Source organism: Mercenaria mercenaria, chromosome 12, assembly GCF_021730395.1.
Source record: "Mercenaria mercenaria strain notata chromosome 12, MADL_Memer_1, whole genome shotgun sequence".
NCBI classification, from domain to species: Eukaryota; Metazoa; Mollusca; class Bivalvia; order Venerida; family Veneridae; genus Mercenaria; species Mercenaria mercenaria.
In genome coordinates this window covers 13,780,014-13,806,376 of record NC_069372.1, presented here as the reverse complement: position 1 = coordinate 13,806,376, position 26,363 = coordinate 13,780,014, and the positions used below count along the sequence as shown (strand labels likewise).

Below are 26,363 nucleotides of genomic sequence, written 5' to 3'. Positions count from 1 at the left end.
ACATTGATTCAGTATCAAACAAACAGAAAATAAACAACAATAAAAATGAGATCATAAACCATTGCGTTTATCACATGTTTCTAACAACTCCGAAACGGACAAAACAAAAGACTGGACCTCATTCAGTTTGCAAACAGACACATAGCCCTGCATCATTCGTCCGTTTGGAAACTGTTTCTGTCTCCAAGATCGTTTGGGAGAGAGATAATACTGAAAAATAATTCGCGGTCCGTCTTGCTGTGCCTTCAGACATTTTGGACGCTATATGCTTCTGCTATTCGCTTTTAATTTCTACAACCATTTCTTGATGTTCTATATATAATAGAAGGAAGACAACTCTTGTAGAATTACAATAGCTCCGCGCATAAATTACTCATAAAACGGATTCCATTTTGTCCGCGGAGCGAAATAGTCCTTGAAATGTGAGACAAAAACACTGAAATTCTTTGTCCGGGTCCGGCCGCTGCCACTGTAACCGGGAATGTTTATCTGTGCGCCTGAACCCAAGTGACTTCATTAGAAACGGGTACTTGTTTCCCATTTCTTCAATTTCACAGCCGTCTGATTCATCTATTCCATATCCTGAACATAGTGCTGCCAGCTCAAATGAAAAAAAATGGGAAAGATGGATTTTGAGGATTCATTGCCTCAACACCTTCACGTCTAGCAATATCCGTGTTGGTAAAAATATGTTTATATTAATACAAAGCGTGTTAGTATAATTGCAGCCACTTCCAAGAAGATCCTTTCATGATAGATATAATATTCTTATGTGTTCCATTGCTTTGTATTTGTTTCAAATATGCAGTGGCGACAGCTGATCCGGACTAGACGCCTTGTTAGGATTTATATCCTGGAGCATTTTCAAAAAGATTTAATTCACAAAGTTGTTTAAGACTGACTGGTTTAAGTTTTCAGAAGACAGATTCAAATTGTATGTTTAGAATTGTTGCTTTATCATATGGTTTGATATGGATTTTACCTTCAGATTTTAAGGGTGCTGCACCATGATTGTCTGTTTCACAAAAGAATAGAAGTTTTTGTTTTTACCACTCTGTGTCATTAGAAAAGATTTCTGATTCTAAATACTCCCAGTATGATTTGCGTATTTCTCTTTGGTAGCTTTAAGAATAGTAAGTCGCTGTCTCATTATGCTATAATTAAGAAGTGCTCAAGGTGAGGTCCGTCCGTCCGTCGTCGTCAACAATTTGACTGTTAACACTCTAGTGGTCAAATTTTTGGCCCAATCTTAATGAAACTTGGTCAGAATATTACCCTTAATAAAATCTTGGACGAGTTTGATATTGAGTTATCTGGAGTCAAAAACTAGGTCACCAGGTCAAATCAAAGGAAAAGCTTGTTAACACTCTAGAGGTCACAATTTTGGTCCAATCATAATTAAACTTGGTCACAATGTAACACTTAATAAAGTCTTGGACGAATTCGATATTGAGTTATCTGGGTTCAAAAACTAGGTCACCAGGTCAAATCTAAGGAAAAGCTTGTTAAAACTCTAGAGGCCACATTTATGACTTATCTTCATGAAACTTGGTCAGAATGTTAATCTTCTGATCTTTAGGTCAAGTTCGAACCTGGGTCATGTGGGATCAAAAACTAGGTCACCAGGTCAAATCTAAGGAAAAGCTTGTTAACACTCTGGAGGCCACATTAATGATAATATCTCTATGAAACTTAGTCAGAATATTAATCATGATGATTTTTAGGTCAAGTTCAAATGTAGGTTAAATGGAGTCAGAAACTAGGTCACCAGGTCAAATCAAAGGTAAAGCTTGCTAACACTTTAAAGGCCACATTTATGACTATATCTTAATGAAACTTGGTCACAATGTTAAACGTAATGATCTTTAGATTAAATTTAAATCTGGGTCAGGTGGGGGCAAAAACTAGGTAACCATGTCAAATCAAGTGTAAAGCCTGTTAACACTCTAGAGGCCACATTTAAGATACTATCTCTATGAAACTTGGTCAGAATGTTAACCTTATTGATCTTTAGGTCAAATTTAAATCTAGGTCAAGTGGAGTCAGAAACTAGGTCACCAGGTCAAATCAAAGGAAAAGCTTGTTAACACACTAGAGGCCACATTTTAGACTATATCTCTAATGTAACTTAGTCAGAATGTTAACCTTGATAATTTTAAGGTCATGTTCAAATATAGGTCAGGTGGGATAAAAAACTAGGTCACCAGGTCAAATAAAAGGAAAAACTAGTTATAACTCTAGAGGCCACATTTATGACATATCGTAATGAAACTTGGTCAGAATGTTAATCTTGATGATCTTTAGGTCAAGTTCGAATCTTGGTCATGTGGGATGTGACCTACTGACCTATTTTATTCTTTTATGATGCAGCCTTGAAATTTGGATGACATGTACAGTTTTGCACACCGATCTTAAAACTGACTTCAGTGACCTTGAATGTGACCTTCTGACCTACTTTCTTCAGGTGAGCGATACATGGCCTTCAGGGCCCTCTTGTTTACATTTAGTGTGTAATTTATTTCTTTTATGTATCTTTTTGATGATCTTTTTTGTTACTCAGGGAATATCACTTCTGGGTCTAGTCATTTTGGTGGGTATGTATTTACTTGATAGCTCATTGACTTTATTTTTAAATTTTTCCCACAGTATGTTTGGGTCATAATTTTCAATGGAAAAATAGGGCGAATGTAAATATTTTGTATTAAACGAATACAATGAACATGCTCTGTCATATAGTTTTGGTAGCGAATGTTTACTGTATGTGTTACAATTTTTTTCTGTTAAGACTGCTTAAATTACCTACCCTTGCCAACTGGTGTAGACCCTGATCATCTGAATAAAATGATGCCAGCTGATCAGTCTATTTTGTTCAATTCTCAAACAATAAAACATTGCCTGCTGACTTAGGAGGGAACAGTGTAGACTCTGATCTGCCATCCAGGTTGGATGCTATTTCCCATTATAAATAAAGTGGGTGGGGTATGTTTGAAATGCAATAATACAGGAAACTTAGACTCTTCAACTAGCAAAGGGTATCACTGGAAAGGCACATACTGAACATTGCACAGTATTCTGTTCATGGTAATAGTAATAGAAAATGTATATGTGTTTGTTTACGCTTGTATTATAACTGAAGTGAACTTAAAACAGTATGTGAAGCTGAAATAGTATATGAAAAGGTTTGATAAAATCATCTGAATTATTAAAGCGAGTCACCTTTGTCATCTGATTGCAGTTTTAGCTTCTGTTGCACTTGTTACTACATTTTCAATTATACTTTGTGCAGTTAATTATGATAAAAGTCAAATACTGTATTTACGTTTAAATTCATACTTATTTAAACTTTTTCTGCAAATGTCAGCCACCTTAGCCGCCATCTTGTATTTCTCCATGGTAATAAAAATATAGAGATGAATGGTTTCAAGAGTGAAAACACATAAAATTTGTATATAGCAATGAGCATTGATATTGTTTTTCTCGTAAAGTGTTGATTTTATACCCAACGTTAATACTCGAATAGCAAAAAAAAAAAATCAATAAATTTGACGTTTTGACCTTGAATGTGACCTTGACCTTGAGGTTGTAGATATCTGTAAACACATTTTCTGAGGACTTGTACACTGTAAATGCAATTTAAATTGTTTTCAATACCATATTTTGATTTAATTCGAAATGCTGCTGACATTACAATATTTTGTCAATTTTCTTTAATTAATCTTGAATTTCTCCTATTTGCAAGCGAGGACAGATGACCAACCTCACATTTCATAAGAAGTGGACCTTCCCCTATAACATGGTATAGAAATATTTTATATAACATACCGGACACTTTTTTTTTCAAAATTTTGGACCTTGGCTCCCAGACTATATTGTATTTACCATCTCGTTAATAAACAAAGAACTAAACTAAACTGTATTTGTTTTAGATAAATTTTCTTTTTTTGTAAAGAAGATAAAAATGGTCTTTAGACTACAGGTTTGCAAACTTACATGACATCTTTCACAGTGGGTAATTTCGTAAACTCATGTATTGTGCATTCTCTCATGTCAAATATTGAGAAAAGAAAACAACCTAAATGTATTTTCTCTATATTTGCTTTTGCTGGATTAAACGTCACAGTGACATAGTTATAGGTCATATGGAGCTTTTTCAGCTTTTGATGGTGGAGGAAGACCCAACGTGCCGCTCATAGTATTATTACATTACAAGTACGGGCATGCACCTAGATGGAACCATTGACCTTCTGTAAGCCGCCTGTATGAGTATGTTACATGAAAAGAGAGCGGGTTTCGAAAACGCAGTGATGAGATGCAAGTAAGTTGATGCCACGGCCTTTACCTCTAGACTAGGGAGTCCCCCTATTTCCTATAAGTCTTTGGCAATTATGACTTCCTTGTCTTCAATGTAAATATAAAGAGTTATTGGTGTTGTTTCTGAAGGAATGTAAACAAGTATTAAAAATTGGACCGTGCCTGAAACCACTAGTGAGTTTCGACAGATGGATCCAACACCCTCCATCGCAGTGGTCAGATACATCGTCGCTTTCAAAGCCTATTGGATGAGAACGTAGGACAGCTGGATCTGACGATTTGCGCGGTTGTCAGCTGTCTGGATCCATGCTGGATCGCTAAACCACTATGTTGGTATCTCATGCAGGTATGTTATCATAAATCTAGCGAATAACAAAGGTGATGTTTTAAAAGAAGCTGATGGTTAAGATTAGCGAGAATAGAAGTTTGAGGTTAAGATTGGTGAGAAAGATAATAGAAAATACGCAGAAAGAAAACTGAGGTGTCGATGTAAACAATAATGAAAATTTAAAAAAGGCAAATATCAAAAAAGTTTCCTCCTTTATTGGTAATATTCCTGAAGATCCTTAAAGGTGGAGCACTTAAAAGTTATGATTCATGTCTAAAATAAACAATCTAATTTTGGCCTATCCTTTGTTAACAAATCCTTTAAAAGCTTAAGAAAACAAAACAACTTACATTATGAAAAGAAGCGGAATCCTTCAACTTGAAGCGGTTTAACTTATATTTGTACTACCAAGGATTAGAAAAAAGTGAGTTTTTTTTCTTATTCAATTTGGTCACAATAATATAACAAACAAGATTTATATATTTATATAATTTTGAACAGATAAATTGTAAATTACATAGCTTAAGAACATTTGACTGCAGTGATATATTCAATTGAAACTATTAATGAGTTAATTATACTTTCTGTAAGATACTGCTCCATACTACATTAGTTTATTTTGTCAACTTTTGAAAGTTCACACATAAAGTTCTAAACTTTAGTGAAGAGAACTTACCGCACATCAGAACAAAAGAAACCTTACGCCGACCGGCCGGATAACTGTTGTAAAATCTCTTCTTTTACCACTGCTGACAGATCTTTTTATGTCTCTACCAAATTCCGAAATACAGACCTTACAGGAAATAAATAAACTGTTTTTGGACTTTGTTTGGAAAAATTAAAAATTCAGTAGCAGTAAAGGAATATGCAGAAGGCGGATTAAAAATGGCTGACGTGTACGCATATATGAAAAGTTTAACTAACTTTAATGTAAGGGTACAAATAACAAATGTTACAGTCTTACTGATAATTTATTGAATTTGCAAAAATATAAAAAAAATATGCAATTGTGGAAAGGGATACATAGACATAATGGTAAACAATGTTAAAAATTGCTTTTGGAAAGATGTATTGCGTGCATGTTCTGAACTAATTGAAAAATCTGAGATAGCTACGGTGGACAATTTTCTTGAAATGCCATTATTCTATAATCACTATATTCTCATTGATAGAAAACTTTTTTTTTTTGAAGTTATTGTATGATAAAGGTATTAGATATGTAAAAGATATTATGAACAAGATGGGATTTTTTATTGACCAACAAGACCTAGAGAGAACTTCGGATTTGAAAATAAAATTTCTTACATATGCAGAAATTAAAAGAGCAATCTTACAAGCTTTTAAATCTGTTCGTTTAATGGATAAAACGTCGGATTTGAACTATGTTTTCCCAGTTATACCTTTTTTTATGAAGCCTATTTTAAGTACAGAAAAAGGAATAAAACAAATGTACAGAATTTGTATAAAAAAACTCCGACAATCCAACGTCTCAAGAAAAATGGTGTAATATCTTTGATATTGCTAACGCTGAATGGAAATATATGACGTGTAATGATACATATTTACAATGGTTACAAACTAGAAGTGCTCATAGACTATTAGGTACCAATGTTTTGTTATTCAAAATGAACAAGACTATAACCGAATATTGTACATTTTGTAATCATGAAAAAGAAACTCTAGTTTATTTATTTTGGGAATGTAGTCATGTAAAACATTTGATCACAGAAATTGAAAACCTTGCCAAGACTTATGATGATAAGTTTTTTACTAATTGTAAATCCTTTATCTTGGGATATCCAGGAAAAACTGTATGTAATTATAACGCGCTGTGTTCACAAAATAAAAAATACATATTTCTCTGTAAAAGAAGAGATGTTATACCATCTTTACATGGACTTAAAGCAAGCTTTAAACTTGCTACCGCAATAATTAATAAAACATGTAGAGTAGATAAACAAAAGGGATGGACTCTTGTAGAACTTCTAAGCCATTAAAAGAAGTATACTGATGCTTTATTCGATATTTAATTTGAATTCCTACTTAAACATGAATTTATTAGTGTGGAGAAGAAACCTCTTATATGAATAATTATATATCTTGTTGATAAGTTTGTCATGTTGTTCTCTCGTAGTAAATGTTTTTTTTTGCAAGATATTTTAAACAATGTTGGAATTCATATTGTAAATGTTTATATTATATGTAACATTCGGAATTATATAGACTTGACTTAGAAATAAAAAAAAATAAAGCAAAAAAAAGCTTACCGCACATCATTTCTAACTGATAACGTCAGCCTTCTGCAAAACTTGCATTTAAGTGGTATGGTGAAGAATCTTTAAGTATATAAATTTTCACTTGAATTTTTCACAGAGGCACAATTTATTTAGACTGTTTGAATGATATTGGTTATGAAATATAGGACTGTAATTTGAATAAACCTGAAGAAAACAGGAACAAAAGTTGTTGTAGACCAAATTGGTAAAAGCTGTAAGGAGTATGCAACGCAACTTAACACTATAATATAGATTTGATTGAAGTAGTCAAATGCACATTCCTCACACCCCTTTGCACATGCTTTCGTGAAATTCTATTATTATAGTAAAACTGAATGGACTCCATGACCTCAAAGAACCAGAAAATATAGAAAAAAAGTAACACACCGAAGAGGTTAAGATCCAAATAAAGTAACTTGATAGTGCAACAATCAAGCAAATATGTATCCTATAAAACTATGTTTTAATGATTTATTACAGCAAGTACAGCTATCCGTAAAAGATGACTTCTAGAGCTATACTCTTTTGTGAGTAAATTTTTATATCTTTACTTTGTTATTAGAAAAATGTCTCGATTATCTTCTTGTCTAAATCAGCAACTCGGGTATTAATGATTTTAATTTGTACACCCTTTTGGCTAGATTAAAATCAAATGCTAACTTATCGTTGGGTTTAAGTTGGATTATTTTCGCTAACATGATCGAATAGACCGGTGAATCCTCAAAACAAACTGCAGATCTCCTTTGAGTAATGATACTATCTATGATAGTTAAGTTCTCACAATTTTTTACATTGCAGATTCCAAAACGCCATCTAATTTCTGTCAAACACTTTAGGACTCGGTTCTTGACGGCATCGCTCCAATTAATTATGACTCATTTTTGTTTCCGATGCAATAAATCATTTGTATAAGACCAGTTCTCCCAATTATGGGGATAGTTTTATTGTTAATAAATATATAAACCAAACATTCATACGTTGAATGTGTACGTATTATGTACAGTTACTTTGCCATGGCAGCCATAAATACAACTGTCAAGTAATATTAATAACTAGAATTTAATTTCAACGTTTTTATGCCCCCAAAGGTGGCATATTAAAATCGCACTGTCCGTCCGTCCATGCGTGTGTCAGTGCGTCCGTGCGTCCGGTTAATTCTTGTCCGGGCTGTAACTCTTTCATCAATCAAGGGATTTTGAAATTACTTGGCACAAATGTTCACCATAATGGGACGACCTGTCATGCGTAAGATCCAGACCCCTACCTCCAAGGTCAAGTTCACACTTAAAAGTCAAAGGTTAACAGGGTCTGTTTCATGCCCGGTCCATAACTCTGCAATTCATCAAGGGATTTTAAAATTACTTGGCAAAAATGTTCCCCATAATGAGACGACGTGTCGTGTGCAAGATCCAGACCCATAGCTCTAAGGTCAAGGTCACACTTAGAGGTTAAAGGTTAACAGGGTCTGTTGCTTGTACGGTCCACAACTCTGCCATCGATGAAGGGTTTTGAAATTACTTGGCATAAATGTTCCCGATAATGACATGAGGTGTCATGCACAAGACCCAGACCCCTAGCTCCAAGGTCAAGGTCACACTGAGAAGTCAAAGGTTTTTCTTGTCTGGTTCATAACTCTGCCATTTATAAGGGGATTTGAAAAAAAATTAAACAAATGTTAACCATATTGAGAATGTATGTCACGCTTATGACCCGGGTCCCTTAGGTCAAGGTCAAGGTCATGAAATGATGTGTGATTTTTTACGCATACAGCTGTATCATTCTTGGGCATGCTTGGGGGCATTTGTCACCAATAGTGACAGCTCTTGTTTATGCAAAAACAGATCTACGTTGCCAACCGAAATGCATTTTTCGAGAGTTTCTCAGTGATTGTAAGAAACAAGAAGTCTGTATACGATGTGGAATTATGAACATATCAACTTATTTCACCTACCGGTTGGTTGGAATTATAACACTTCATTTGCCTTTTTTTTTCAGACATACCGCTGTTTGTATTTCTTACAGTACAAAAAGAAGCAGGTACGCTTTTTAAATTTTTATGTTTGGTTTAACGTCGCCCCAACACAATTATAGGTAATATGGCGACTTTCCAGCTTTGATGATAGAGAAAGACCCAATGTGCCCCTCCGTGAATTATTTCATCACGAGGGAACAACCGACCTTCTGTAAGCCAGCTGGATTGGATTTTTTTTTTTTTTTTTTTTTTGCTTTAAGTAGATTTTTGTGACAGCAAATTCACTTTATCATTTGAGTGATAAGGTATTTTTGCGATGATTTATATGCGATAACAATTATGGCGCCCTTTGCCATGCCGCTTATGCCAAGGACCATAAGGGAAAGAAGAGAAAAACATCCTTTTTGTGTTATACTTGATATTTGTTTGTATGTCATGATGTATTATACCTGTCTATTTATGTATTTATGCTTTATGTAGTTACAGCTATGTTGTGAGCACCTCTTTAACCTTTAGCCTGCTGGCGGCAAGTGATTCTGCCTTTGCGACCAGTGCAGACTAAAATAATGCGACCAAAACAGACCAAGATTAGCCTGCACATCCGTGCAGTCTAATCATGGTCTGCACTGTTCGCTAATCAGTCAGTACATTTTCAGTGAACGCCCTTTTAAATAATTAGTGGTACTGCCCAAATTAAATGATGGACCAGTCCATTCTGGAACTTTAGCAGGGTAAGGGTTAATAGAATCTACTGAATCTCCTCGTCTATATACTAGTATCCTCTATCTATCAATGCATACATTCTTCTATCTTCAGCATCGTACACACGTACAAATTTCGTATATACTCTATTTGAGCCGCGCCATGAGAAAACCAACATAGTGGCTTTGCGACCAGCATGGATCCAGACCAGCCTGCGCATCCTCGCAGTCTGGTCAGGATCCATGCTGTTCGCTTTCAAAGCCTATTGCAATTAGAGAAACTGTTAGCGAACAGCATGGATCCTGACCAGACTGCGCGGATGCGCAGGCTGGTCTGGATGCATGCTGGTCGCAAAGCCACTATGTTGGTTTCTCATGGCGCGGCTCATTTACTCTTTGATTTGTAATTCTTTTTAATTGTCTAATTTCCTACAGTATCTCTGGATTGCTACATGTGCACAGATATTGGCATTTATGACAACTGCAGCAATGTTATCCAGTGTGGTAACGGACAGGTATGTTTAAATGTGTAATGCCTTAAATTATGCTCTTTAGACAGAGCAAGAGAAAGCCGCCCAGAATTGAGAGGGACAGCCACACACAGGAGAAATGTTTTAGATACACACATGTACGACTAAGTTTGCCTAGTTCTTGATTGAATCGAGCGTGTTACAAGTGGACCGCCGGGCCACTAAGACTTGTCACGCATTCATATTTGAAACGTTCATTTTAGGACATATACCACCATTTCATTTGCGAACCAGTTCACCAGAAGAAAACATCCTAGAAATAAAATCCATGAGAGGATATTTAGTCTAAGAATAAAACCTAAAACAATATCCTTTTTAAGCTTAGAATGCCACCTAGTGAAATAATAGAAAACATGGTTTGTTTGAGTCTTTTTTTTTTAATTAATTAATTTATTTATTTGGGTTTTACGGCGCACCAACACCGTATAGGTTATATGGCGCCAAACAGGACTACAAATTTTGGTTTCACATCTCATTTACATCGAAATAAAAACATGAGGTATGGAATCAAAATTTGCACACCTGCTGGAATCACAGAGTTCCACAAAACCAAATGTTAAGACCCTATTAGTCGCCTCTAACGATCATGCAAGGGTAAGGCAGTGGATCCAATTCTTTTCATACATGGATCGTCCCAGAACCACATGGGGCTTCTTTTTTTTTTTTTTTTTTTTTGGCAATGAAATGTCCAACACCCTCATGCCCTATAGCACCGGCTTAACCTAACCTCTTAGGTGGTCGGTTATCTTAAACTCATTAGTAAAAGAACCCTCAACATTTGATATTACCTCATTGTATAGTAGCACAGAGTATCCCATTTTAACAAAATGTGTATTGAATGCAGTACAAGGTTCTTCTAAATAATTGCAGGCGTGTTATGCATGCGTCAATTACAAAGAAAATGTGATAGCCGTGCAAAAACAGGTTTCGGCTTTGGATAATCTGTACATGTCATTGCAAAATGTTATAGAGATCATTGACCTACGTCGGATGTTAGAACGTTATAACACATAGCTGTAATGAATGGTGGCTGTAGTAAGTTGCATTTGCAGGCTTCTCCAGATTGTTTCAAAAATACACACATACACTGTACTTGTAATACCAAAATAATGCAAAACTACACCGTCAAGTCATGTCGTAAATATCATCGGTATTTAATGTCCCAAACTTTCTTTTCGATTTCAGTCATGCTTTACAGCGTCTGAAACAGTCGGCGGAAATACAAAATTTACACTGGGCTGTACTGAGGTATATAATGTCAACATTTCATAAAAATAATATCTATAATTTAATGACAGTGGCTTAGAATCTTAAATAGCTGTTTGTTTTAAACGGCGGCCACTTTTTCATGGTTAACGGCTATAACTCTAAACAATAAAGCACTGTTTGAAATCTTGTAAATTAAGAACAGTAAAAATAAAGTGTTTTCTTGATGGACCGTGGGATGTATTAGTAGTTGTTGATAACGTCGTAGTTCAGTTCAATACAAGGGAAAGTAAACAAACATATCTTATTTGTCTAAATTTAACTTACATGTGTTTGCCTTTTCAATATTCATCCTTCAGCAAACAGCGAATAAGAATATTTTTTTACAAAAAAAAAAAAAAATGGTTCCAATTTATCTCTAAATCATAAAAGAAACAAGTCAGTTTATTTACGGAGCCAATAAAGGGACATTCGGCAATTTTTAAACGTTATATACAGTATTTTTCTTTTATTTCGTAAAACGCAACATTTCGAAAATACAAAATGTTATTAATGTGTTTTTAGTAACTTTTTACGAAACATTCTTTTATTGCTTTTATTTTAGATGTTATATTATTTTTTTCCTACAAATTTCGTGTTTCCGAAATATTATCACGAAACAAAGTTTTTTTATTTTAGATTATTATTAATATTTCATTTTATTTCTTATTTTGTAATATTTCGCAAAAATATTTCGAAGTTACGAAATATTAATTCGAATGAAAATGTAATACCTGAATTAATAGTGTCGGATGTCACATTGGGGCTCCGTATGTATACACATGTATGTTATTGAATCTTTTTTAAATCCAGTTTTTAAAGCACATACTTATGACATGTTTCAGAAATGTGGTTATATACCTATGTACCCTGGGAGGGTACAGAAACGTGACACAGAGAGCCCGAGGGAGTCGTGTTATGAGTGTTGTAGTAGTGATGTATGTAACAGCAGACTGTGCAACAGTGTAAACCGTGAGTCTTTTATCACTTCATCAAAAGCGGGGTTTTCTAAATTTTCATGGGGAAAACAATATCTTCTTTGACAGGATTTTTTACTTTAAAAAACTGCTGTCTCTTACTAGAGTGGGTGGAAATGATGTATAACTTGTAGCCGGTTCCTGGAAAATAAGCGGAAAATGATAGAACCAAACAGTGAATTATAAATACAAGTTTTACGACAAATAAACACTGTTTTAAAATGCATAACATATTTTCTATAGTTCAACACAAATAGACTCCTGATTGATACATTTCTGTTTGCATCATTTAAAAAATCGAATAAATGGCAGTAACCTAAAATAAAGAACTTTTCTGAAATCAAAAGCTTATTACTAAATCAAGAATAAAGATTCAAAATATTCAACAGGAAAAGCCACATTCCAAGAACGCAGATCCCGCCCCCGCCCTGCCCCTAACCCTTCCTGCCAACTCCTCCCCGCCGACACACACCCTTCCAACTGCTATCCACAGCTGTGTATATATGGATGTGTACATATTATTTGAACAAAGTTAAATATAAAGACAAGAATGAATGGCAAAAATACTTCTGGCAGTTGCCTGCTGCGTCAAGTGATTCTGCCTTTGCGGCCAGTGCACACTAAGATCAGTCTCTTGGTCTGCGCTGTTCGCTGTTCAGTCTGTAAATTTTCAGTAAACACCCCTTTGATAAACAAGTGGTTCTGCCCGAATTGAATGACGAACAGGCACAGTTTAGAAATTTATCAGGCTTAAAGTTGAAAAAACGGTTATTAGTACACCAAACCTCACGCTTAACTACCACCGGGTTTCTCAGTGACACGAGTGTAAACAAAAGTTATCCCCGCGAGGTTAATCCCTAACAAACGCCATGGTATCAGGAATGGCATGCAAACACAAAAGTGCTTCTGTAAATTGACATAAAAAGAGCTCCGCCAAGCGGGGCAATATACGCCCGAAGGCTTATATCAGAGCAGGATGGGAGTTAAATTTAAAGAACTTAACTGTTGAAGTCCAACGGACAGGAAGAACAAAGGAAAGAAATTTAAAAAAAAAATCTAAGTCAACAGAAAAAAACTATAAGTCCACAAAACATCCTTACCAGGTATAGATATGTCAAAATACACCTAAAAAATGGAGGTACCATCCAAGTTTACCACAGAAAAGTGGTCTCTGTTTTTCCCTATGACTTATGATAAAAAAGTTACAAAATAAGCTATTTATAGTAACATAAAAGGGAAGTAATTCAATAAAAAATATTGTAATGAACAAAAAGTGTTCTGCCAAATAAAAACAAGAGTTCAATATACACACGAAAAAAAGTCATATGACCTTTGACCCCTAAGTTGACCCTGAAGCGAACCATCTGAAACATGCGCTCTGCACATCGTCTCAATGTGGTTAACATTTTTGCCAAGTTTCTTTAAAATCCTTCAAGCGGTTCAAGAGTTACAGAACGGACACGAAACAAAGTCATATGACCTTTGACCCCTAAGTGTGACCTTGACATTGAAGCAAGCCATCCGGAACGTGCTCTGCTCGTCGTCTCGATGTGGTGAACATTTAAGCAAAGTGTCTTTGAAATCCTTCAAGGGGTTCAAGAGTTATAAAGCGGACACAAAATTGCTAACGGACTGACGGACGGACAGACGGACACAAGCGTCGTTACATGATACGTCCCTTCGGGCGTATAAAAACAAGTCCAAAGAATCATATCCAAAGATACATAAACGCATATACTTAAGCCTTTACAGAAGAGATAGAACATCTAGATAAATACCACTAAAAGTCCAACGAAATACTAGTAGACAAGAAGACGGAAAGCAACTCAGTTCAAACTGAGAAGTAAGTTATGTTTTGGTTTTCATCTTCTTTGTAAATGCTTATCACAGTTTTGCTATTTTAAGAACATGATGGATGGGCTGACTGGTCTAATTGGGGCACTTGCTCTGTGTCCTGTGGTACGGGATTACAGATAAGAAATCGCAACTGCTCTTCAAGATACAACAATCATTGTTTTGGGGACTCATCTCAATACAGAATCTGTCAGACGGAACCTTGTGTCAGTAAGTAAACCAGTCGGAACATACCGGCTAAGTACTTGTAGTTCTTGCTTACAATTAGTCTGACTACCGACTAGATACTCTTTTTATATTTTTTCAATAATCATTTCTCTTATAATATTCTGAACGATATTTCTTGGATCTGGCCTCCAGTGTTTTGAGAAGATAAGGGAAATAATTATATATATTTTTAATAGCCTCAGGAGTTATCTCCTGAGTTATCTCATGTGAACAAAACACAGGGTCTGATCACAGACTAGCTTACATTAGAAGTTAATGTTACGATAGTCACCTAAATTAAATTCTTCATCCTTTTAATTGTTTTTCTCATACTATTTCAAATGGTATTCGCAGATTGCTGATTATTTATTTTTTCAGTTGAGCGATCGACCTTGACTATTGCCTTCCAGGCAAATAGGTTGACAAACACTCGTTTAGACCCTGGACTGACCTTGACCTTCGGCCATGTTCTCGTCAACCAGGGAGAAGCCTACAACAGTTCATCTGGCGTATTTGTCGCTCCGTATAGAGGAACATACACATTCAATGCACATGTGTGTCTTGTTTCCGGTAAGGCAATGGGTTTCAGTATCATGGTTGGATCTGTAGCCTACGCTTCTACATATGGTAGGGGTTACAACGGTTGCGAGTGTTCGTCCATACAAGCTATTGCGATCCTGCAAAAGAATGCTAGGGTCTCTGTCCAGTGGAAAACGTACACGCACACACAGAGTAATGTAATCTGTGATAGTATTCCAGTGAGTTCCTTTTCAGGTTTATTAATAAACAGTAACTGATAAATGCATTGTTATAATTATTTTTGGATATATTTCATTACAAAGACTCTTCGTTCTTGAAACAATAGTGCTTATTTCAACAGCATCAGAAAAACTGAGCAGAATATCAGGATTTTCAAGGTTATGAAACAGTGATGCTAATATCGTGCATTTGAAGTTCCACCATTCAGATTCTTTAAATGGTTTTGATACATAAAGCTGTCATCTGAAATAAGCACCATTGCCCTTTAGTTGAAAATCTACATTACTTAATTTCCACACATCTTTATTTAAATTATTATTTCATAGAAGCTTTTTTGTTGCTCTGAACTGACTGGTCAGCCATTAAAACCAGTAACTTGAATGTTTGTCTCCTTTTGTTTTTTTAGCCGTTCAATTAATTGTTGTTAATTGTTTAAGCTCTGCTGTAACCACCTAAAACGGTGTGGAAATGAAAACAATTTTTTTGTTGTATTTTTTCTACACATGTATATATGTCTTTTTACACTGTTTTTGGTTGACCATTAGCCAGCAGACAGCAAGTGATTCTGCCTTTGCGACTAGCGCAGACCAAGATCAGCCTGCACATCCTTGCAGTCTGATCATGGTCTGCACTGTTCGCTATTTAGTCAGTATCTTTTTTGGCAAGCACCCCTTTTAACAAATGATGGTACTGTCCAAATTGAAAGATGGACAGGTTCATTAGAGAAATTTAGCAGGGAAAAGGATTAAGGTATTGGACCCCTAATAGTAATGTTTTAGAAATGGCATTTGCTTGGTATATTCTTAAAGTTGACCATGTTTCACACTGTGTTGCAAATTTTAAACAACTTTTACCGTGCGGTTTTTTGTAAACTTTGTATAATCTATGGTATTTCCTCACGCTCAGGAAGAGACAAAATTCAATGTGATGGCCAATATCTAAAACGTTTGCAGAGAATTCATGACAACATTAATTTTGATAAAAGAAACATCAAACTATTGTTAAACAATTATAAAACACAAAAAAAACTTTAAAAATCATTTTTGTCTAGGGTGCCTCAAGTAAACAGATTTAATGAGACAGAATTCTAACTCCAACATTGAAAAATTAAGGTCGAATCCGGTGGGTCTGTTTTGAACTTTGCTCAATTCATTCAAAAATAACCTTGGGGCAGTAGTAAAACCTACCTGCATTTCTTCCACAATATGTAATCTACAGAATGAAGGCAAAATAGAGAACTTTTACCGCACGTAACTCAGTATTTTTAAAGATTTCTAACTCTACCCCTCCTGATTCAGAGGTAAATTCACATTGAACAGCAACAACTCGCTTATAAAATGAAAATTTTCCACTTTTGTACAATTCATCCATAATTAGTCTTGAAAGAAGTAAAAACCTACTAGAAAAAAAGGAAAACATGGAAAAAAATTTTGGTCCCAGTGGGGTTTGAACCTACGCCCCCCTCCCCCCCTGAAAATTGTAGTCAAAGTAGGTTTATGGTAGGAATTGAATACTCTTCAAAAAGGAGATACTCTATTACGGGTCCAATACCTTAAGTGAGAAAAGAAAATGCTGCTTTTGATACACAGGTTGTACAGTAGAGTAGAGACCTTTATTCGGAGATGGGTTATGGCACAAGCTTTACTGCATATTTTCGTCTTGATTTGGGTATCTACATCAGATTTTGATCTTATTTTCCAAAGACAAAAAGCCTGATGTTTGTCTATAGCAGAAAGAGCTGCACAAGCACGAAGCAAATATGGCTTCAAATCGCTCACCCGAGTAACCTCGGCAGTAAACCCTGCAATCATATCTGAAGTCAAACCACTTAATGCATAATGCATGAATTATTGCCATAAATCATAGCTAGACTGTCATGAAAGCCATGTAACCTATTGGCTAACATTAAGTAAACGTATAAAATATTCAATGCCTCCGTTGGCTTCTGGTTTTTTTGCACAGGTCATAAAATATATTTGAAAATGATATCCTTTTGCATTAATATATCCTATTGCATTGAATTAATTCAGAATCTAACTGCTAGTTTCATGGAAAAAGACAATTTCATAAAGACATTTTTTACCAGCCAATATTCTTTGACTACTATAGTATGTATTTCACTAATGAAAACAAAACCCTGTACTCAACTCATATAGGATACGGAAATATTTTCAATCAGAAATGATGTTAATTTTATGACTTAATAATGATCGAAAAGTCTGCAGTGGATATGTAACAAACCATCATGATACTATATATCAATTGTATATTTGACTGTGATTGCATGTGATGTGTGAGACTTTTAATTTTGTTTACACTTCTTTTATTTTTTTTTTATTGCGTGTGTATGTGCAAATGTTATGAAGGTCACTTTTGTACAGATTTATATTCTTCAATAAAAGCTTATTTTGATTTCATGTGTGGTTGTTTGTATTCTCCCCTTATGTAACCTTCGGATGTATATTGCTCCGTATTGTGGTGCTCTTGTTAACTTTGGAGATAAAGGACAAAATAATGTTAAAAATGTACTGCCTTTATTGGAATGCAACAGCAAAGCTGCATCTCTTTCAATGGAGTTAGAACGATTCTCCATTTAAACTATAAGGACATAGATCAAGTCGTATACAAAGACATAATCAAAGCCTTGAGATGTCTGGTGGTTGCGGGTTTTGCTAGAGTTTTTTTCATTTTATATACCAATCTATAAGTATACATGTATAAGAAACAAATACTAATGTGCCGCATATCTAAGATAAACTCTGCCTGACCTTACATGAACAGCTGGAAGTCAGTGATGTAACCATGGGCTGGAATACCTGATAATTGACAGATCTTATATAATCTAAACGGCCAGTGTGAATAGATAGAGGATGAATAAGAACTGCTTGATCATTGATAATTCATCCACATTGTTCATGAATGGGACTACTTTGTGTAGCACATGAACATCCTTTGGATGTGATTTGGAATCAAATAAAGATGCTACATGAGTGTCAGAAATACACTTAACTTTGGTAGCATGATAAACCCGCAACCAAAGTCACATGATGTTAGTATAAAAATCACTCGATGTTAATTTAGGTGTTTGAATGTGTCTAGAAGTCCTGGATATAAAGCAATTATAGATATGGCAATATGGAGAATATGCACGTCAGGTTACTACTATTTGCTGGGTCAAAACATGCGGTTGCTATGGCAACATATATTCCAGAAGTGTGACAAAAAGCGGCAAAGTGGGATTAAAGTGGCGATGAGTTAAAGGTACAAGACATTTTTCATAACACTTAATACATGAATAGATGACAATATGGAAAATATACACGTATTTCTATTTTGTTGATGTGGCAGCAAAAGTAGTTGCTATGGCAACAAATAGTCTAAGATATGGTCGAGTTCTGCCATTTCTCTAGCGTAAATGTTTTAACAGTGGCGAATACGTGCTTTAATAATCCTACGTGAACCATGTATGATAAATATAAACCATTTTGACAATTTCAGCAGTGAATGGTGAAATTTGTTGGGTTTTTTTTCTGTTCTGTTTTATTTTATTTCGAACTTTTATTTGTAAAAACATTATTTATAAAATATTCTATTTGAAACCATATCAAATGACAAACATATTAAAATACCATAACATACGGAAGATAATATACATTTTGGGCCTATTATGCTTACTATTAAACAAATATCAAATGTCAGCTGTGTTATAGTATTTGATAATTATCAAATTATTGAATGTCCCGCTGTGTGGGCACGTCACTGAAATACAGCTTTTTGGATATAGATTCGAACCCGACGTTTTTCACTTCTGTTTGAGTTTAACATGTCTATTGAATACGATGTGAAACTGATTTAAGGTAAGAAATTAACAAAACACTCGAGGCATTATACTGACGCATATTTCTGCTGCTTTTGAACAGTGGTATGCTATAATTGGTCTGCAAGACCTTTGACCAGGACGTATTTCAAATGACTCGAGACTGACATACTGCTGTATTCATGCACACCATCAAATGCAAAACCTGATGACTCTACAAATTGCGCGACGCTTTGGCTGCATAATATTCAAAGTAAGTAAATAGAAAATAAATATCCGCCCGATTAACACCGACCTATCGACCGCAAGGTCGTGAGCTCGATCCCCATACAATGCGTATGTTCTCCGTGGCGAGTTTTTAAACTAATTTTGTGTCTGAAATCAATGACCTCCACTTCTGATTCATGTGGTGAAGCTGGCATGCCGTTGCTTGCGGAGAATAGGAACACTGGCTAGGTTTACTGCAAACCGTTACATTACTGAATATTAACCCAAAACAAACAGCCAAACAAACAAAGTAATTCATATAGTATATTACACAAATATGCAAAATTACTGATGATTACATATTGCACCCGATTTACCTTTGAAAATATGTCGTAACCGACGAAGCGCATTCAAGTTATCATAAAAAGGCAGTACAAAATTGTTTGGTAGTAAATGTATTTGTTACAATATGACATTGATTCGATATCAAACAAACAGAAAATAAATAATGATAAAAATGAGATCATAAACCATTGCGTTTATTCAATGTTTCTAAAGTCCGAAACGAAGAAAACTAAAGACTGGACCTAATTCAGTTTGCAAATAGCCACATCACCCTGCATTATGTCTGTTCGTCTGTTTGGAAACTCTCTTTTCCGTCTCCAAGAGCCTTTTGGGAGATTATACTGAGAAATAATTCGCGGTCCGTCTTGCTGTGCCTTCAGACATTTTGGACGCTATATGCTTCTGCTATCCGCTTTAAATTTCCACAACCAAACATAGTAGAAGGAAGACAACTCTTGTAGAATTACAATATCTCCGCGCATAAATAACTCATAAAACGGATTCTATTTTGTCCGCGGAGCGAAATAGTCCATGAAATGTGAGACACAAACACTGAAATTCTTTGTCCGGGTCCGGCCGCTGCCACTGCAACCGAGAATGTTTATCTGTGCGCCTAAACCCAAGTGACTTCATAAGAAAGGGGTACTTGTTTCCCATTTCTTCAATTTCACAGCGATCTGATTCTTCTATTCCATACCCTGAACATAGTGCTGCCAGCTGAAATGAGAAAACGGGACACCTTCACGTGCTGGATATGATATGTTAATATTAATACAAAGCGTGTTAGTGTAATCGCAGCAACTTCCAAGAAGATCCTTAATGTTTTCTGTTAGGTAATATTCTCATAAATTATGTTCCATTGTACTTGTTTCAGATACGAACCAGTATATCGGTAAAAGCAATACATGAAATATAGGGATAATGATCTGGACACTTTTCAGTCATTTTTCTAGTATAGACAAAAATACATCAGTTGTAAATGCGTCATTTCTCTAAGAACAACGATGGTTAGCGCCATTTTTTAAAAATACCAAGCACTCACCGTATCATGCAAACACTGTCCTTCTATATTTTCAAAACAAGGAATTGACCGTAAGTTCGTCCAAGTCATATCTAAAATGGAAAGAAATAAGATTATTTCAAAATGTGAATATTTCAAAGCTAATTCAAAATTATTCTTAATTTCAAGCACGTAGAAAAACATACCTTATATTCAATTATCTTAGTCAACAAAAAACAGCGATGTTGTATGGCATATGTTATATACACTGTGTAGAACATTAAATAGTAGTAAGCTGGTGCATTTTAAAAACGATTTGATGTACGTTATTTCAATTTTTTCAACATTTATGATGCCTGCTTTTGAATCTGGCTGTCTCTGACATTTTGGTCGCTATCTGTTTCTGCTATCCGCTTTAAATTTCTACAACCATTTCCGATGTTTTATATAGATGGTAGAAGATAGACAACTCTTGTAGAACTGCAATATCTCCGCACAAAACGGATTCCATTTTGTCCGCGGAGCAAAATAGTCCGTGAAAAGTAAGACATGAACGTTCGATCAGACCAGATATATTTTGAAAACTTATTTTCAAAGCCTTTTCCAATATATACACAAAATACATTTTTCGTTTAAGACTTATGTACCTAGCATGGCTTTCATCAGATGACAAAATCCTGTCAAGACCTTTGTGTCCGTTTTCTTCCCTACGGTAACGTCTACGTGTGCTATGTCACGTACAGCCCCTGGTGACGTCAGGTCAAAATTCAAACCTTCCATCACCATCATCCAATCAGGACACGTGAGACATTTAGGGGCGGGGTTATTTTCAATATGGACGCTTTCTCCATGTCCTTTCTCCAAAGCTTTTATACCATTGAGGGCCTGTAAACGATACATAACATAATGGCATTAGAATAAAGCCAAGAGATACTCTGAAACACGCTCTGATTCATGTATTCTGTGTGATTATTCTAGTTCGCATATCATGTCCAAACGCCCGGTATGAATTTGTCTTCTATTATACTAGTTATTCAAGACAAACCATATTTTAGCCATTCCTTGGCTCCTTCGAAATCGCTATATTGTTAATGATATTATTACGTCTTTGCCTGAAAAGTTTTAATTCGATCGACATTACATATACATCTTCCTTTTTAAAAGCTCTAGGATAATTAAATCGATAAATAAAATATATGTATACACTTATGCGAAGGTGTGGGCGGGGAATGGGGGAGACTTTAACATCATATTTGCGCTGGATTTACGTGTAGTGTAATCGAAGTAACTTCAAACAAGAGGGTCATGATGAACCTGGATCGCTCACATGAGTAATATGAGCTAAATGATTCAAATATCAAACAGATGCTAAAATATTAAGAAAGTAGGTTAGTAGGTCACATTCTTGGTCACTGAAAGTCAGTTTTAAGATAGGTGTGCAGGGCCTCTTTTCACCCCAGGGGCAGAATTTGAACAACCTTCATAGAGGACCATTAGATGATGTCACATGCCAAATATCAAGGCTCTACGCTTTGCGGTTATGGACAAGAAGATTTTTAAAGATATTTCCTTTCGGTTGCCATGGAAACCGGATTTCTGCAAGGAATTCAATTCTTTGAACAATTTTGAAAGGGAGCCACCTAAAGATCATTCTTGTGAAGTTTGGTGTAATTCTGTCCAGTGGTTTTCAAGAAGAACATTTTTTAGAAAACGTTGACGGACACACGACGGACGACGGACATTGAGCGGTCACAAAAGCTCACCATGAGCCTTTGGTTCAGGTAAGCTAAAAAGATGCTTTCATGTTAGGGAAAATTCTCATATGTTCTCTTGCTTTATACTTGTTTAAGACACGAACCAGTAAAACGTTACGAGAATTCCTTAAAACAATAGTGATAATGGAATGTTTAGGATCTCAAGCAGTCATTACAGAAGGCCTAAAATTTTGGAATTTACAGAACATTTAATGCTATGACTGAATTTCGCAGTCTGAGAGATCGCTCTAGTAACAGAGTATAGTGGATTTTTAACATTAACATTAAATCTCGTTCGTACATTTGAATGAAGAAACGCCAAACATTTGCGGGTTGACGCCTCGGACTTGTTTTCTTTCAGCATATAGAAAAGCCCTTCTCGCCACCGAACCCCTGGGGTCGTGTTCTTTAATAGCTGATATATGGCATCGTGTTGGTCTTCCTGTTCAATTCTATGATCTGAAATGAGAAGATACCGCAGTGTTGGCAAGGGCGTCTATACATAATAAATCAAAAGGAGCCAGGCGGATAACAATTATGCCACGCATTTGAACGATTCAAGTACAAGTGAATCAAGTACAAATATATCAGACGTCCTTCATAAAATGAAATGAAACTGTATGAACTATTCACAAGTTCTTCACTACAAGGCAGTATTCTTTGTAGTTTTAGCCGGCCTCTCATAGTACACGAACACAGATTAATAATATCTGTCATGTGTTATAGGTTAAAAGTCAGTAATTCAAATCCTTCTTTGTTTCATATAAAAAACGACAACTTCAGATCGTCTTTACGTATCTTTAGAGAACATCACTTTTTCCTACACCTATTTTTCATGAAAGTTCTATCACAAACTAACGAAAAAATGAAAAGAAATTAGGGGGTTTTGTAGTTCCTAGTGAAATGCCAGTCAGTTGTGGTCTGCTACCCTAAAAATGGCGCATATTTGCTCTCGTCCGCGCAATAAACACCTACTTCCGGTTTCGATCTGCAAAACATGTCAGGTGGGGTATATGAACATGAAAACCATCTCCTTTCATGCAGAATGTATTCTAGTAGTGAAAAATGGTGATTAAAGCACTCGTTCTACACGAATTTGCGCGAAAAATGGGAAAATTAGGATCTATTTATTATGGACTTCTTTCGACTACACCACGGAAGCACATTTTCGACCGAGTTACTGACCTTATTCCTATAACGAATCGGATAGAAATATCCGTCCCGAGGGCACCTGCGCATTGGGCGGTAATGAGGCTTGAGATTTGTAAACACATGACTGATATTTTTTTCTTGCATATTGTATACATGTTAGCATTTTATTCTGGCAGATTATTTTTCTTGTATATCGTATTTTACAAATAACGGGTAGAAATACTTTCTTTATAGCACTCATTCTTGTGAATTACCGTATGATTTACCACAACTTGGATATGTGACAACCCGGGTCAACACCCTCGTAGTTTAATTCCTGCTCGTCGGAGCTATGAACCATTGTAAATCCGCCAATTAACAACGCAAAAGAATTATTAGTTGATACAAGAGAAATAATAGTTAGAATATTTGTGTTGTATTACCTACCTACGTCAGATCCCCATGACTCTTTTTCGTGTTCTCTTGGGCTGTAGGTCCCTTTAGGGCTCTGGAAGGACAAAAAAATGCAATTTTATCATAATAAGTTTTAGACTTTCTTTAGCTTTTCCAGAAATTAGTTTTTTCTGATGTACATAACCGGACAATTTAAAGTAAGTACTAAATCCTGAAACAAAACTTGGTTTAGAAACAATACGAAAAATTAAAAACGAGAATAAAAGAGACAGGGAGTGACAGAGAGAAAGAGAGAGACAGTTGAACAAAATGAACAATTCATTCAAAACCGTGAATGGCCAGGACTAGTAAAGTAACAGTAAATTATATACTGATATGATACAAACTGTTGACACACAAAAAATTATACAATGGAACAAGGGGAACCAGGATTCAGTAAAAGAAACTGCTATTTTGATTTCGACCTTGCTGTTGGTTCGATGATACAGTAGTTCAGTTGTATTACATTACTTATATCAATGGAAACATGACTCAGTTACCATATTAATGCGACAATCTGTTTATTTTTTTTACAATAAGATATTATCAAGTTTCGGTAAAATGATAGCTTCCTTTTTTCACACAGACAAAGGACTTCAGATACAATTATTAATTTCAAAAGGCTCATTCAATTTTTCTTACGAAATCGTATGAGACTACAATGTGCGAGAGAGACCCTATTGTACCCGTATTATACTGACAGATGGACTGATATGACAACACGAACAAATATATATTTATAGGTAGAAAACATAAGAAATAGTAACTGCTGATTTCACTAATGAGACATTAGAAAAACAACAGATTCAGGGGCCTCTGTGGCCGAGTGTTTAAAGTCGCTGACTAAGAATCACTTGGCCTTCACAGATGTTGGTTCGAAACCACGCCTGTGAGTAGAATACTTTCATGTGAAGTTGCTATCTGGCTGGGTTAAGGAAAGTTGTCGTTGTTCTACCATGGTGTCCGTCGATGCCTGAAATAATCCCTGGAGGGGAACCTGGGTCCTTTCTCCACCATGAAAAGCTAGAAAGTCGCCTAATAACCTATATTTGTGTTGGTGTCACGTTACACACAAACAGATTTTTGTAAACTGGCCTCCTTTTTAAGGTCGAAATCAGGAACATATTTGTACAACGCAGTTGTGACCTCGTTATAATCTCAATTATCAAAACGACTTAGGTATTTTAGATAAAATCAATGAATACTCGATAACCCCTTTGTTTTGAAATAGCACGTCAATCATTTATGACATAATGAACATATTTAGATTGAAAAAAAAGCGTTTGCGAATGACAATAATACCATGTTACATGCATTTACCATTATGTACAACTAAACAATGCAAACAGTCATGTTAGATTCAAAACTACAGCATATTGGACCTACATAATTATTGTTTACCAAATTTTAAAACCCTCTTATTATGGTAAGCATCGTCAAAACAAATGGTCTCATAGAATCAAGAAAAAAATTTATTCTACTTCCTAAATTCTAACACATATGGTCCATCCCATTTTAAGAATTAACGTAAAGTATTGTGCTGATCATACCGTGCCTTTAATCTAATCAAAACAAATAGCAAGTCATCAAACGAATCAGAATCATTTCTTAATTCAAATATAAAACAAAAATAAGTTTAAAAAGAATAAGAATCATTTACTTCGACTTACGATATTCGTATACGAGATATGAAGTACCAAGACTCACCAATATATACTGCGTTATAAACCCATCAGCAATGTCCTCGCATTCCAGATCGCAATCATCACATTGGTTTATTCCATTTCCTGTTGTTTCCGTAACACCATTCTCTCCAGTTTGTGCTTTCTCAGGCTGCCTTAATTCAGAACAGTTTTCTTCGCCGTTGGCTGATATCGCCTCAGCCATAATAAATAGCGAAACTGTTTAGAGTGATAAAAGAGTGATTTTTAATGAATTATTATTTAGACTTACACAAAATTACAGACGCGAATAAGATAAAAAGAGACAATCAAAATTTTAGTGTTTTTTTTTTTACCTAGTTCACAAATGATTTAAAATCCAGCGTGTTTAACTCCAAAACAAGAAAGTTTTACACATTGAGTTCATACACATACAGAATTTCAGTGCCTTCATGTTAAATTATTTATCATTTTCTCTTCTTGCATGCTATGTTTATCTTCTATATATGTTAAACCGAGCTTTATATATACATCTCCCTGTCAAAGACAAAATTCCAATTTGTCACAGATAAGTAACGTGTGTTAGTCACATAAGTAATTCGTAGAATCTCCTGGCATTTAATGAAGGTTTACACCAAAATTAGCTGTCTACAGGAATATATTTCGTTTACTACTCGCTCTACGTTCGAAAAAAATACATGTAAGGCCAATATTCGTATTTGGTTTCAAATCTCCAAATGAAGCGCGGTATTTATACAAAAGGTTAAAATTTGTTTAACAAAAGTTTACTAAAGAGTTTAGATCAGACATACTAGTGCATTATGAATATTGAATA

General features: G+C 35.3%; 2 protein-coding genes across 4 annotated transcripts; one reads left to right on the top strand and one right to left on the bottom strand.

The window, feature by feature from the left end:
* Positions 1 to 277: 277 nt before the first annotated feature.
* Positions 278 to 26,363, bottom strand: LOC123534012 (uncharacterized). Of its 3 annotated transcripts, none has more exons than XM_053519261.1 (7): positions 25,964 to 26,363; positions 25,575 to 25,768; positions 23,862 to 23,922; positions 22,585 to 22,742; positions 21,177 to 21,414; positions 20,572 to 20,642; positions 278 to 601 (listed from the first exon to the last, which is right to left on the bottom strand). In XM_053519261.1, the coding sequence occupies exons 1-7, from the start codon at positions 25,980 to 25,982 to the stop codon at positions 374 to 376; spliced, it is 969 nt and encodes a 322-aa protein (XP_053375236.1). In that variant the 5' UTR covers positions 25,983 to 26,363; the 3' UTR covers positions 278 to 373. The 3 variants fall into 3 exon arrangements, with proteins under 3 accessions (XP_053375236.1, XP_045171978.1, XP_045171979.1); XM_045316043.2 differs by lacking the exon at positions 278 to 601 and adding an exon at positions 19,624 to 20,246 and having other exon boundaries at positions 25,964 to 26,357; XM_045316044.2 differs by lacking the exon at positions 278 to 601 and adding an exon at positions 19,624 to 20,246 and having other exon boundaries at positions 25,885 to 26,355.
* On the top strand, positions 4,947 to 17,572 carry LOC123534013 (uncharacterized). The gene is made up of 8 exons (XM_045316045.2): positions 4,947 to 5,063; positions 7,396 to 7,442; positions 8,911 to 8,952; positions 10,024 to 10,103; positions 11,304 to 11,366; positions 12,209 to 12,335; positions 14,246 to 14,404; positions 14,780 to 17,572. The coding sequence occupies exons 2-8, from the start codon at positions 7,418 to 7,420 to the stop codon at positions 15,196 to 15,198; spliced, it is 915 nt and encodes a 304-aa protein (XP_045171980.2). The 5' UTR covers positions 4,947 to 5,063; positions 7,396 to 7,417; the 3' UTR covers positions 15,199 to 17,572.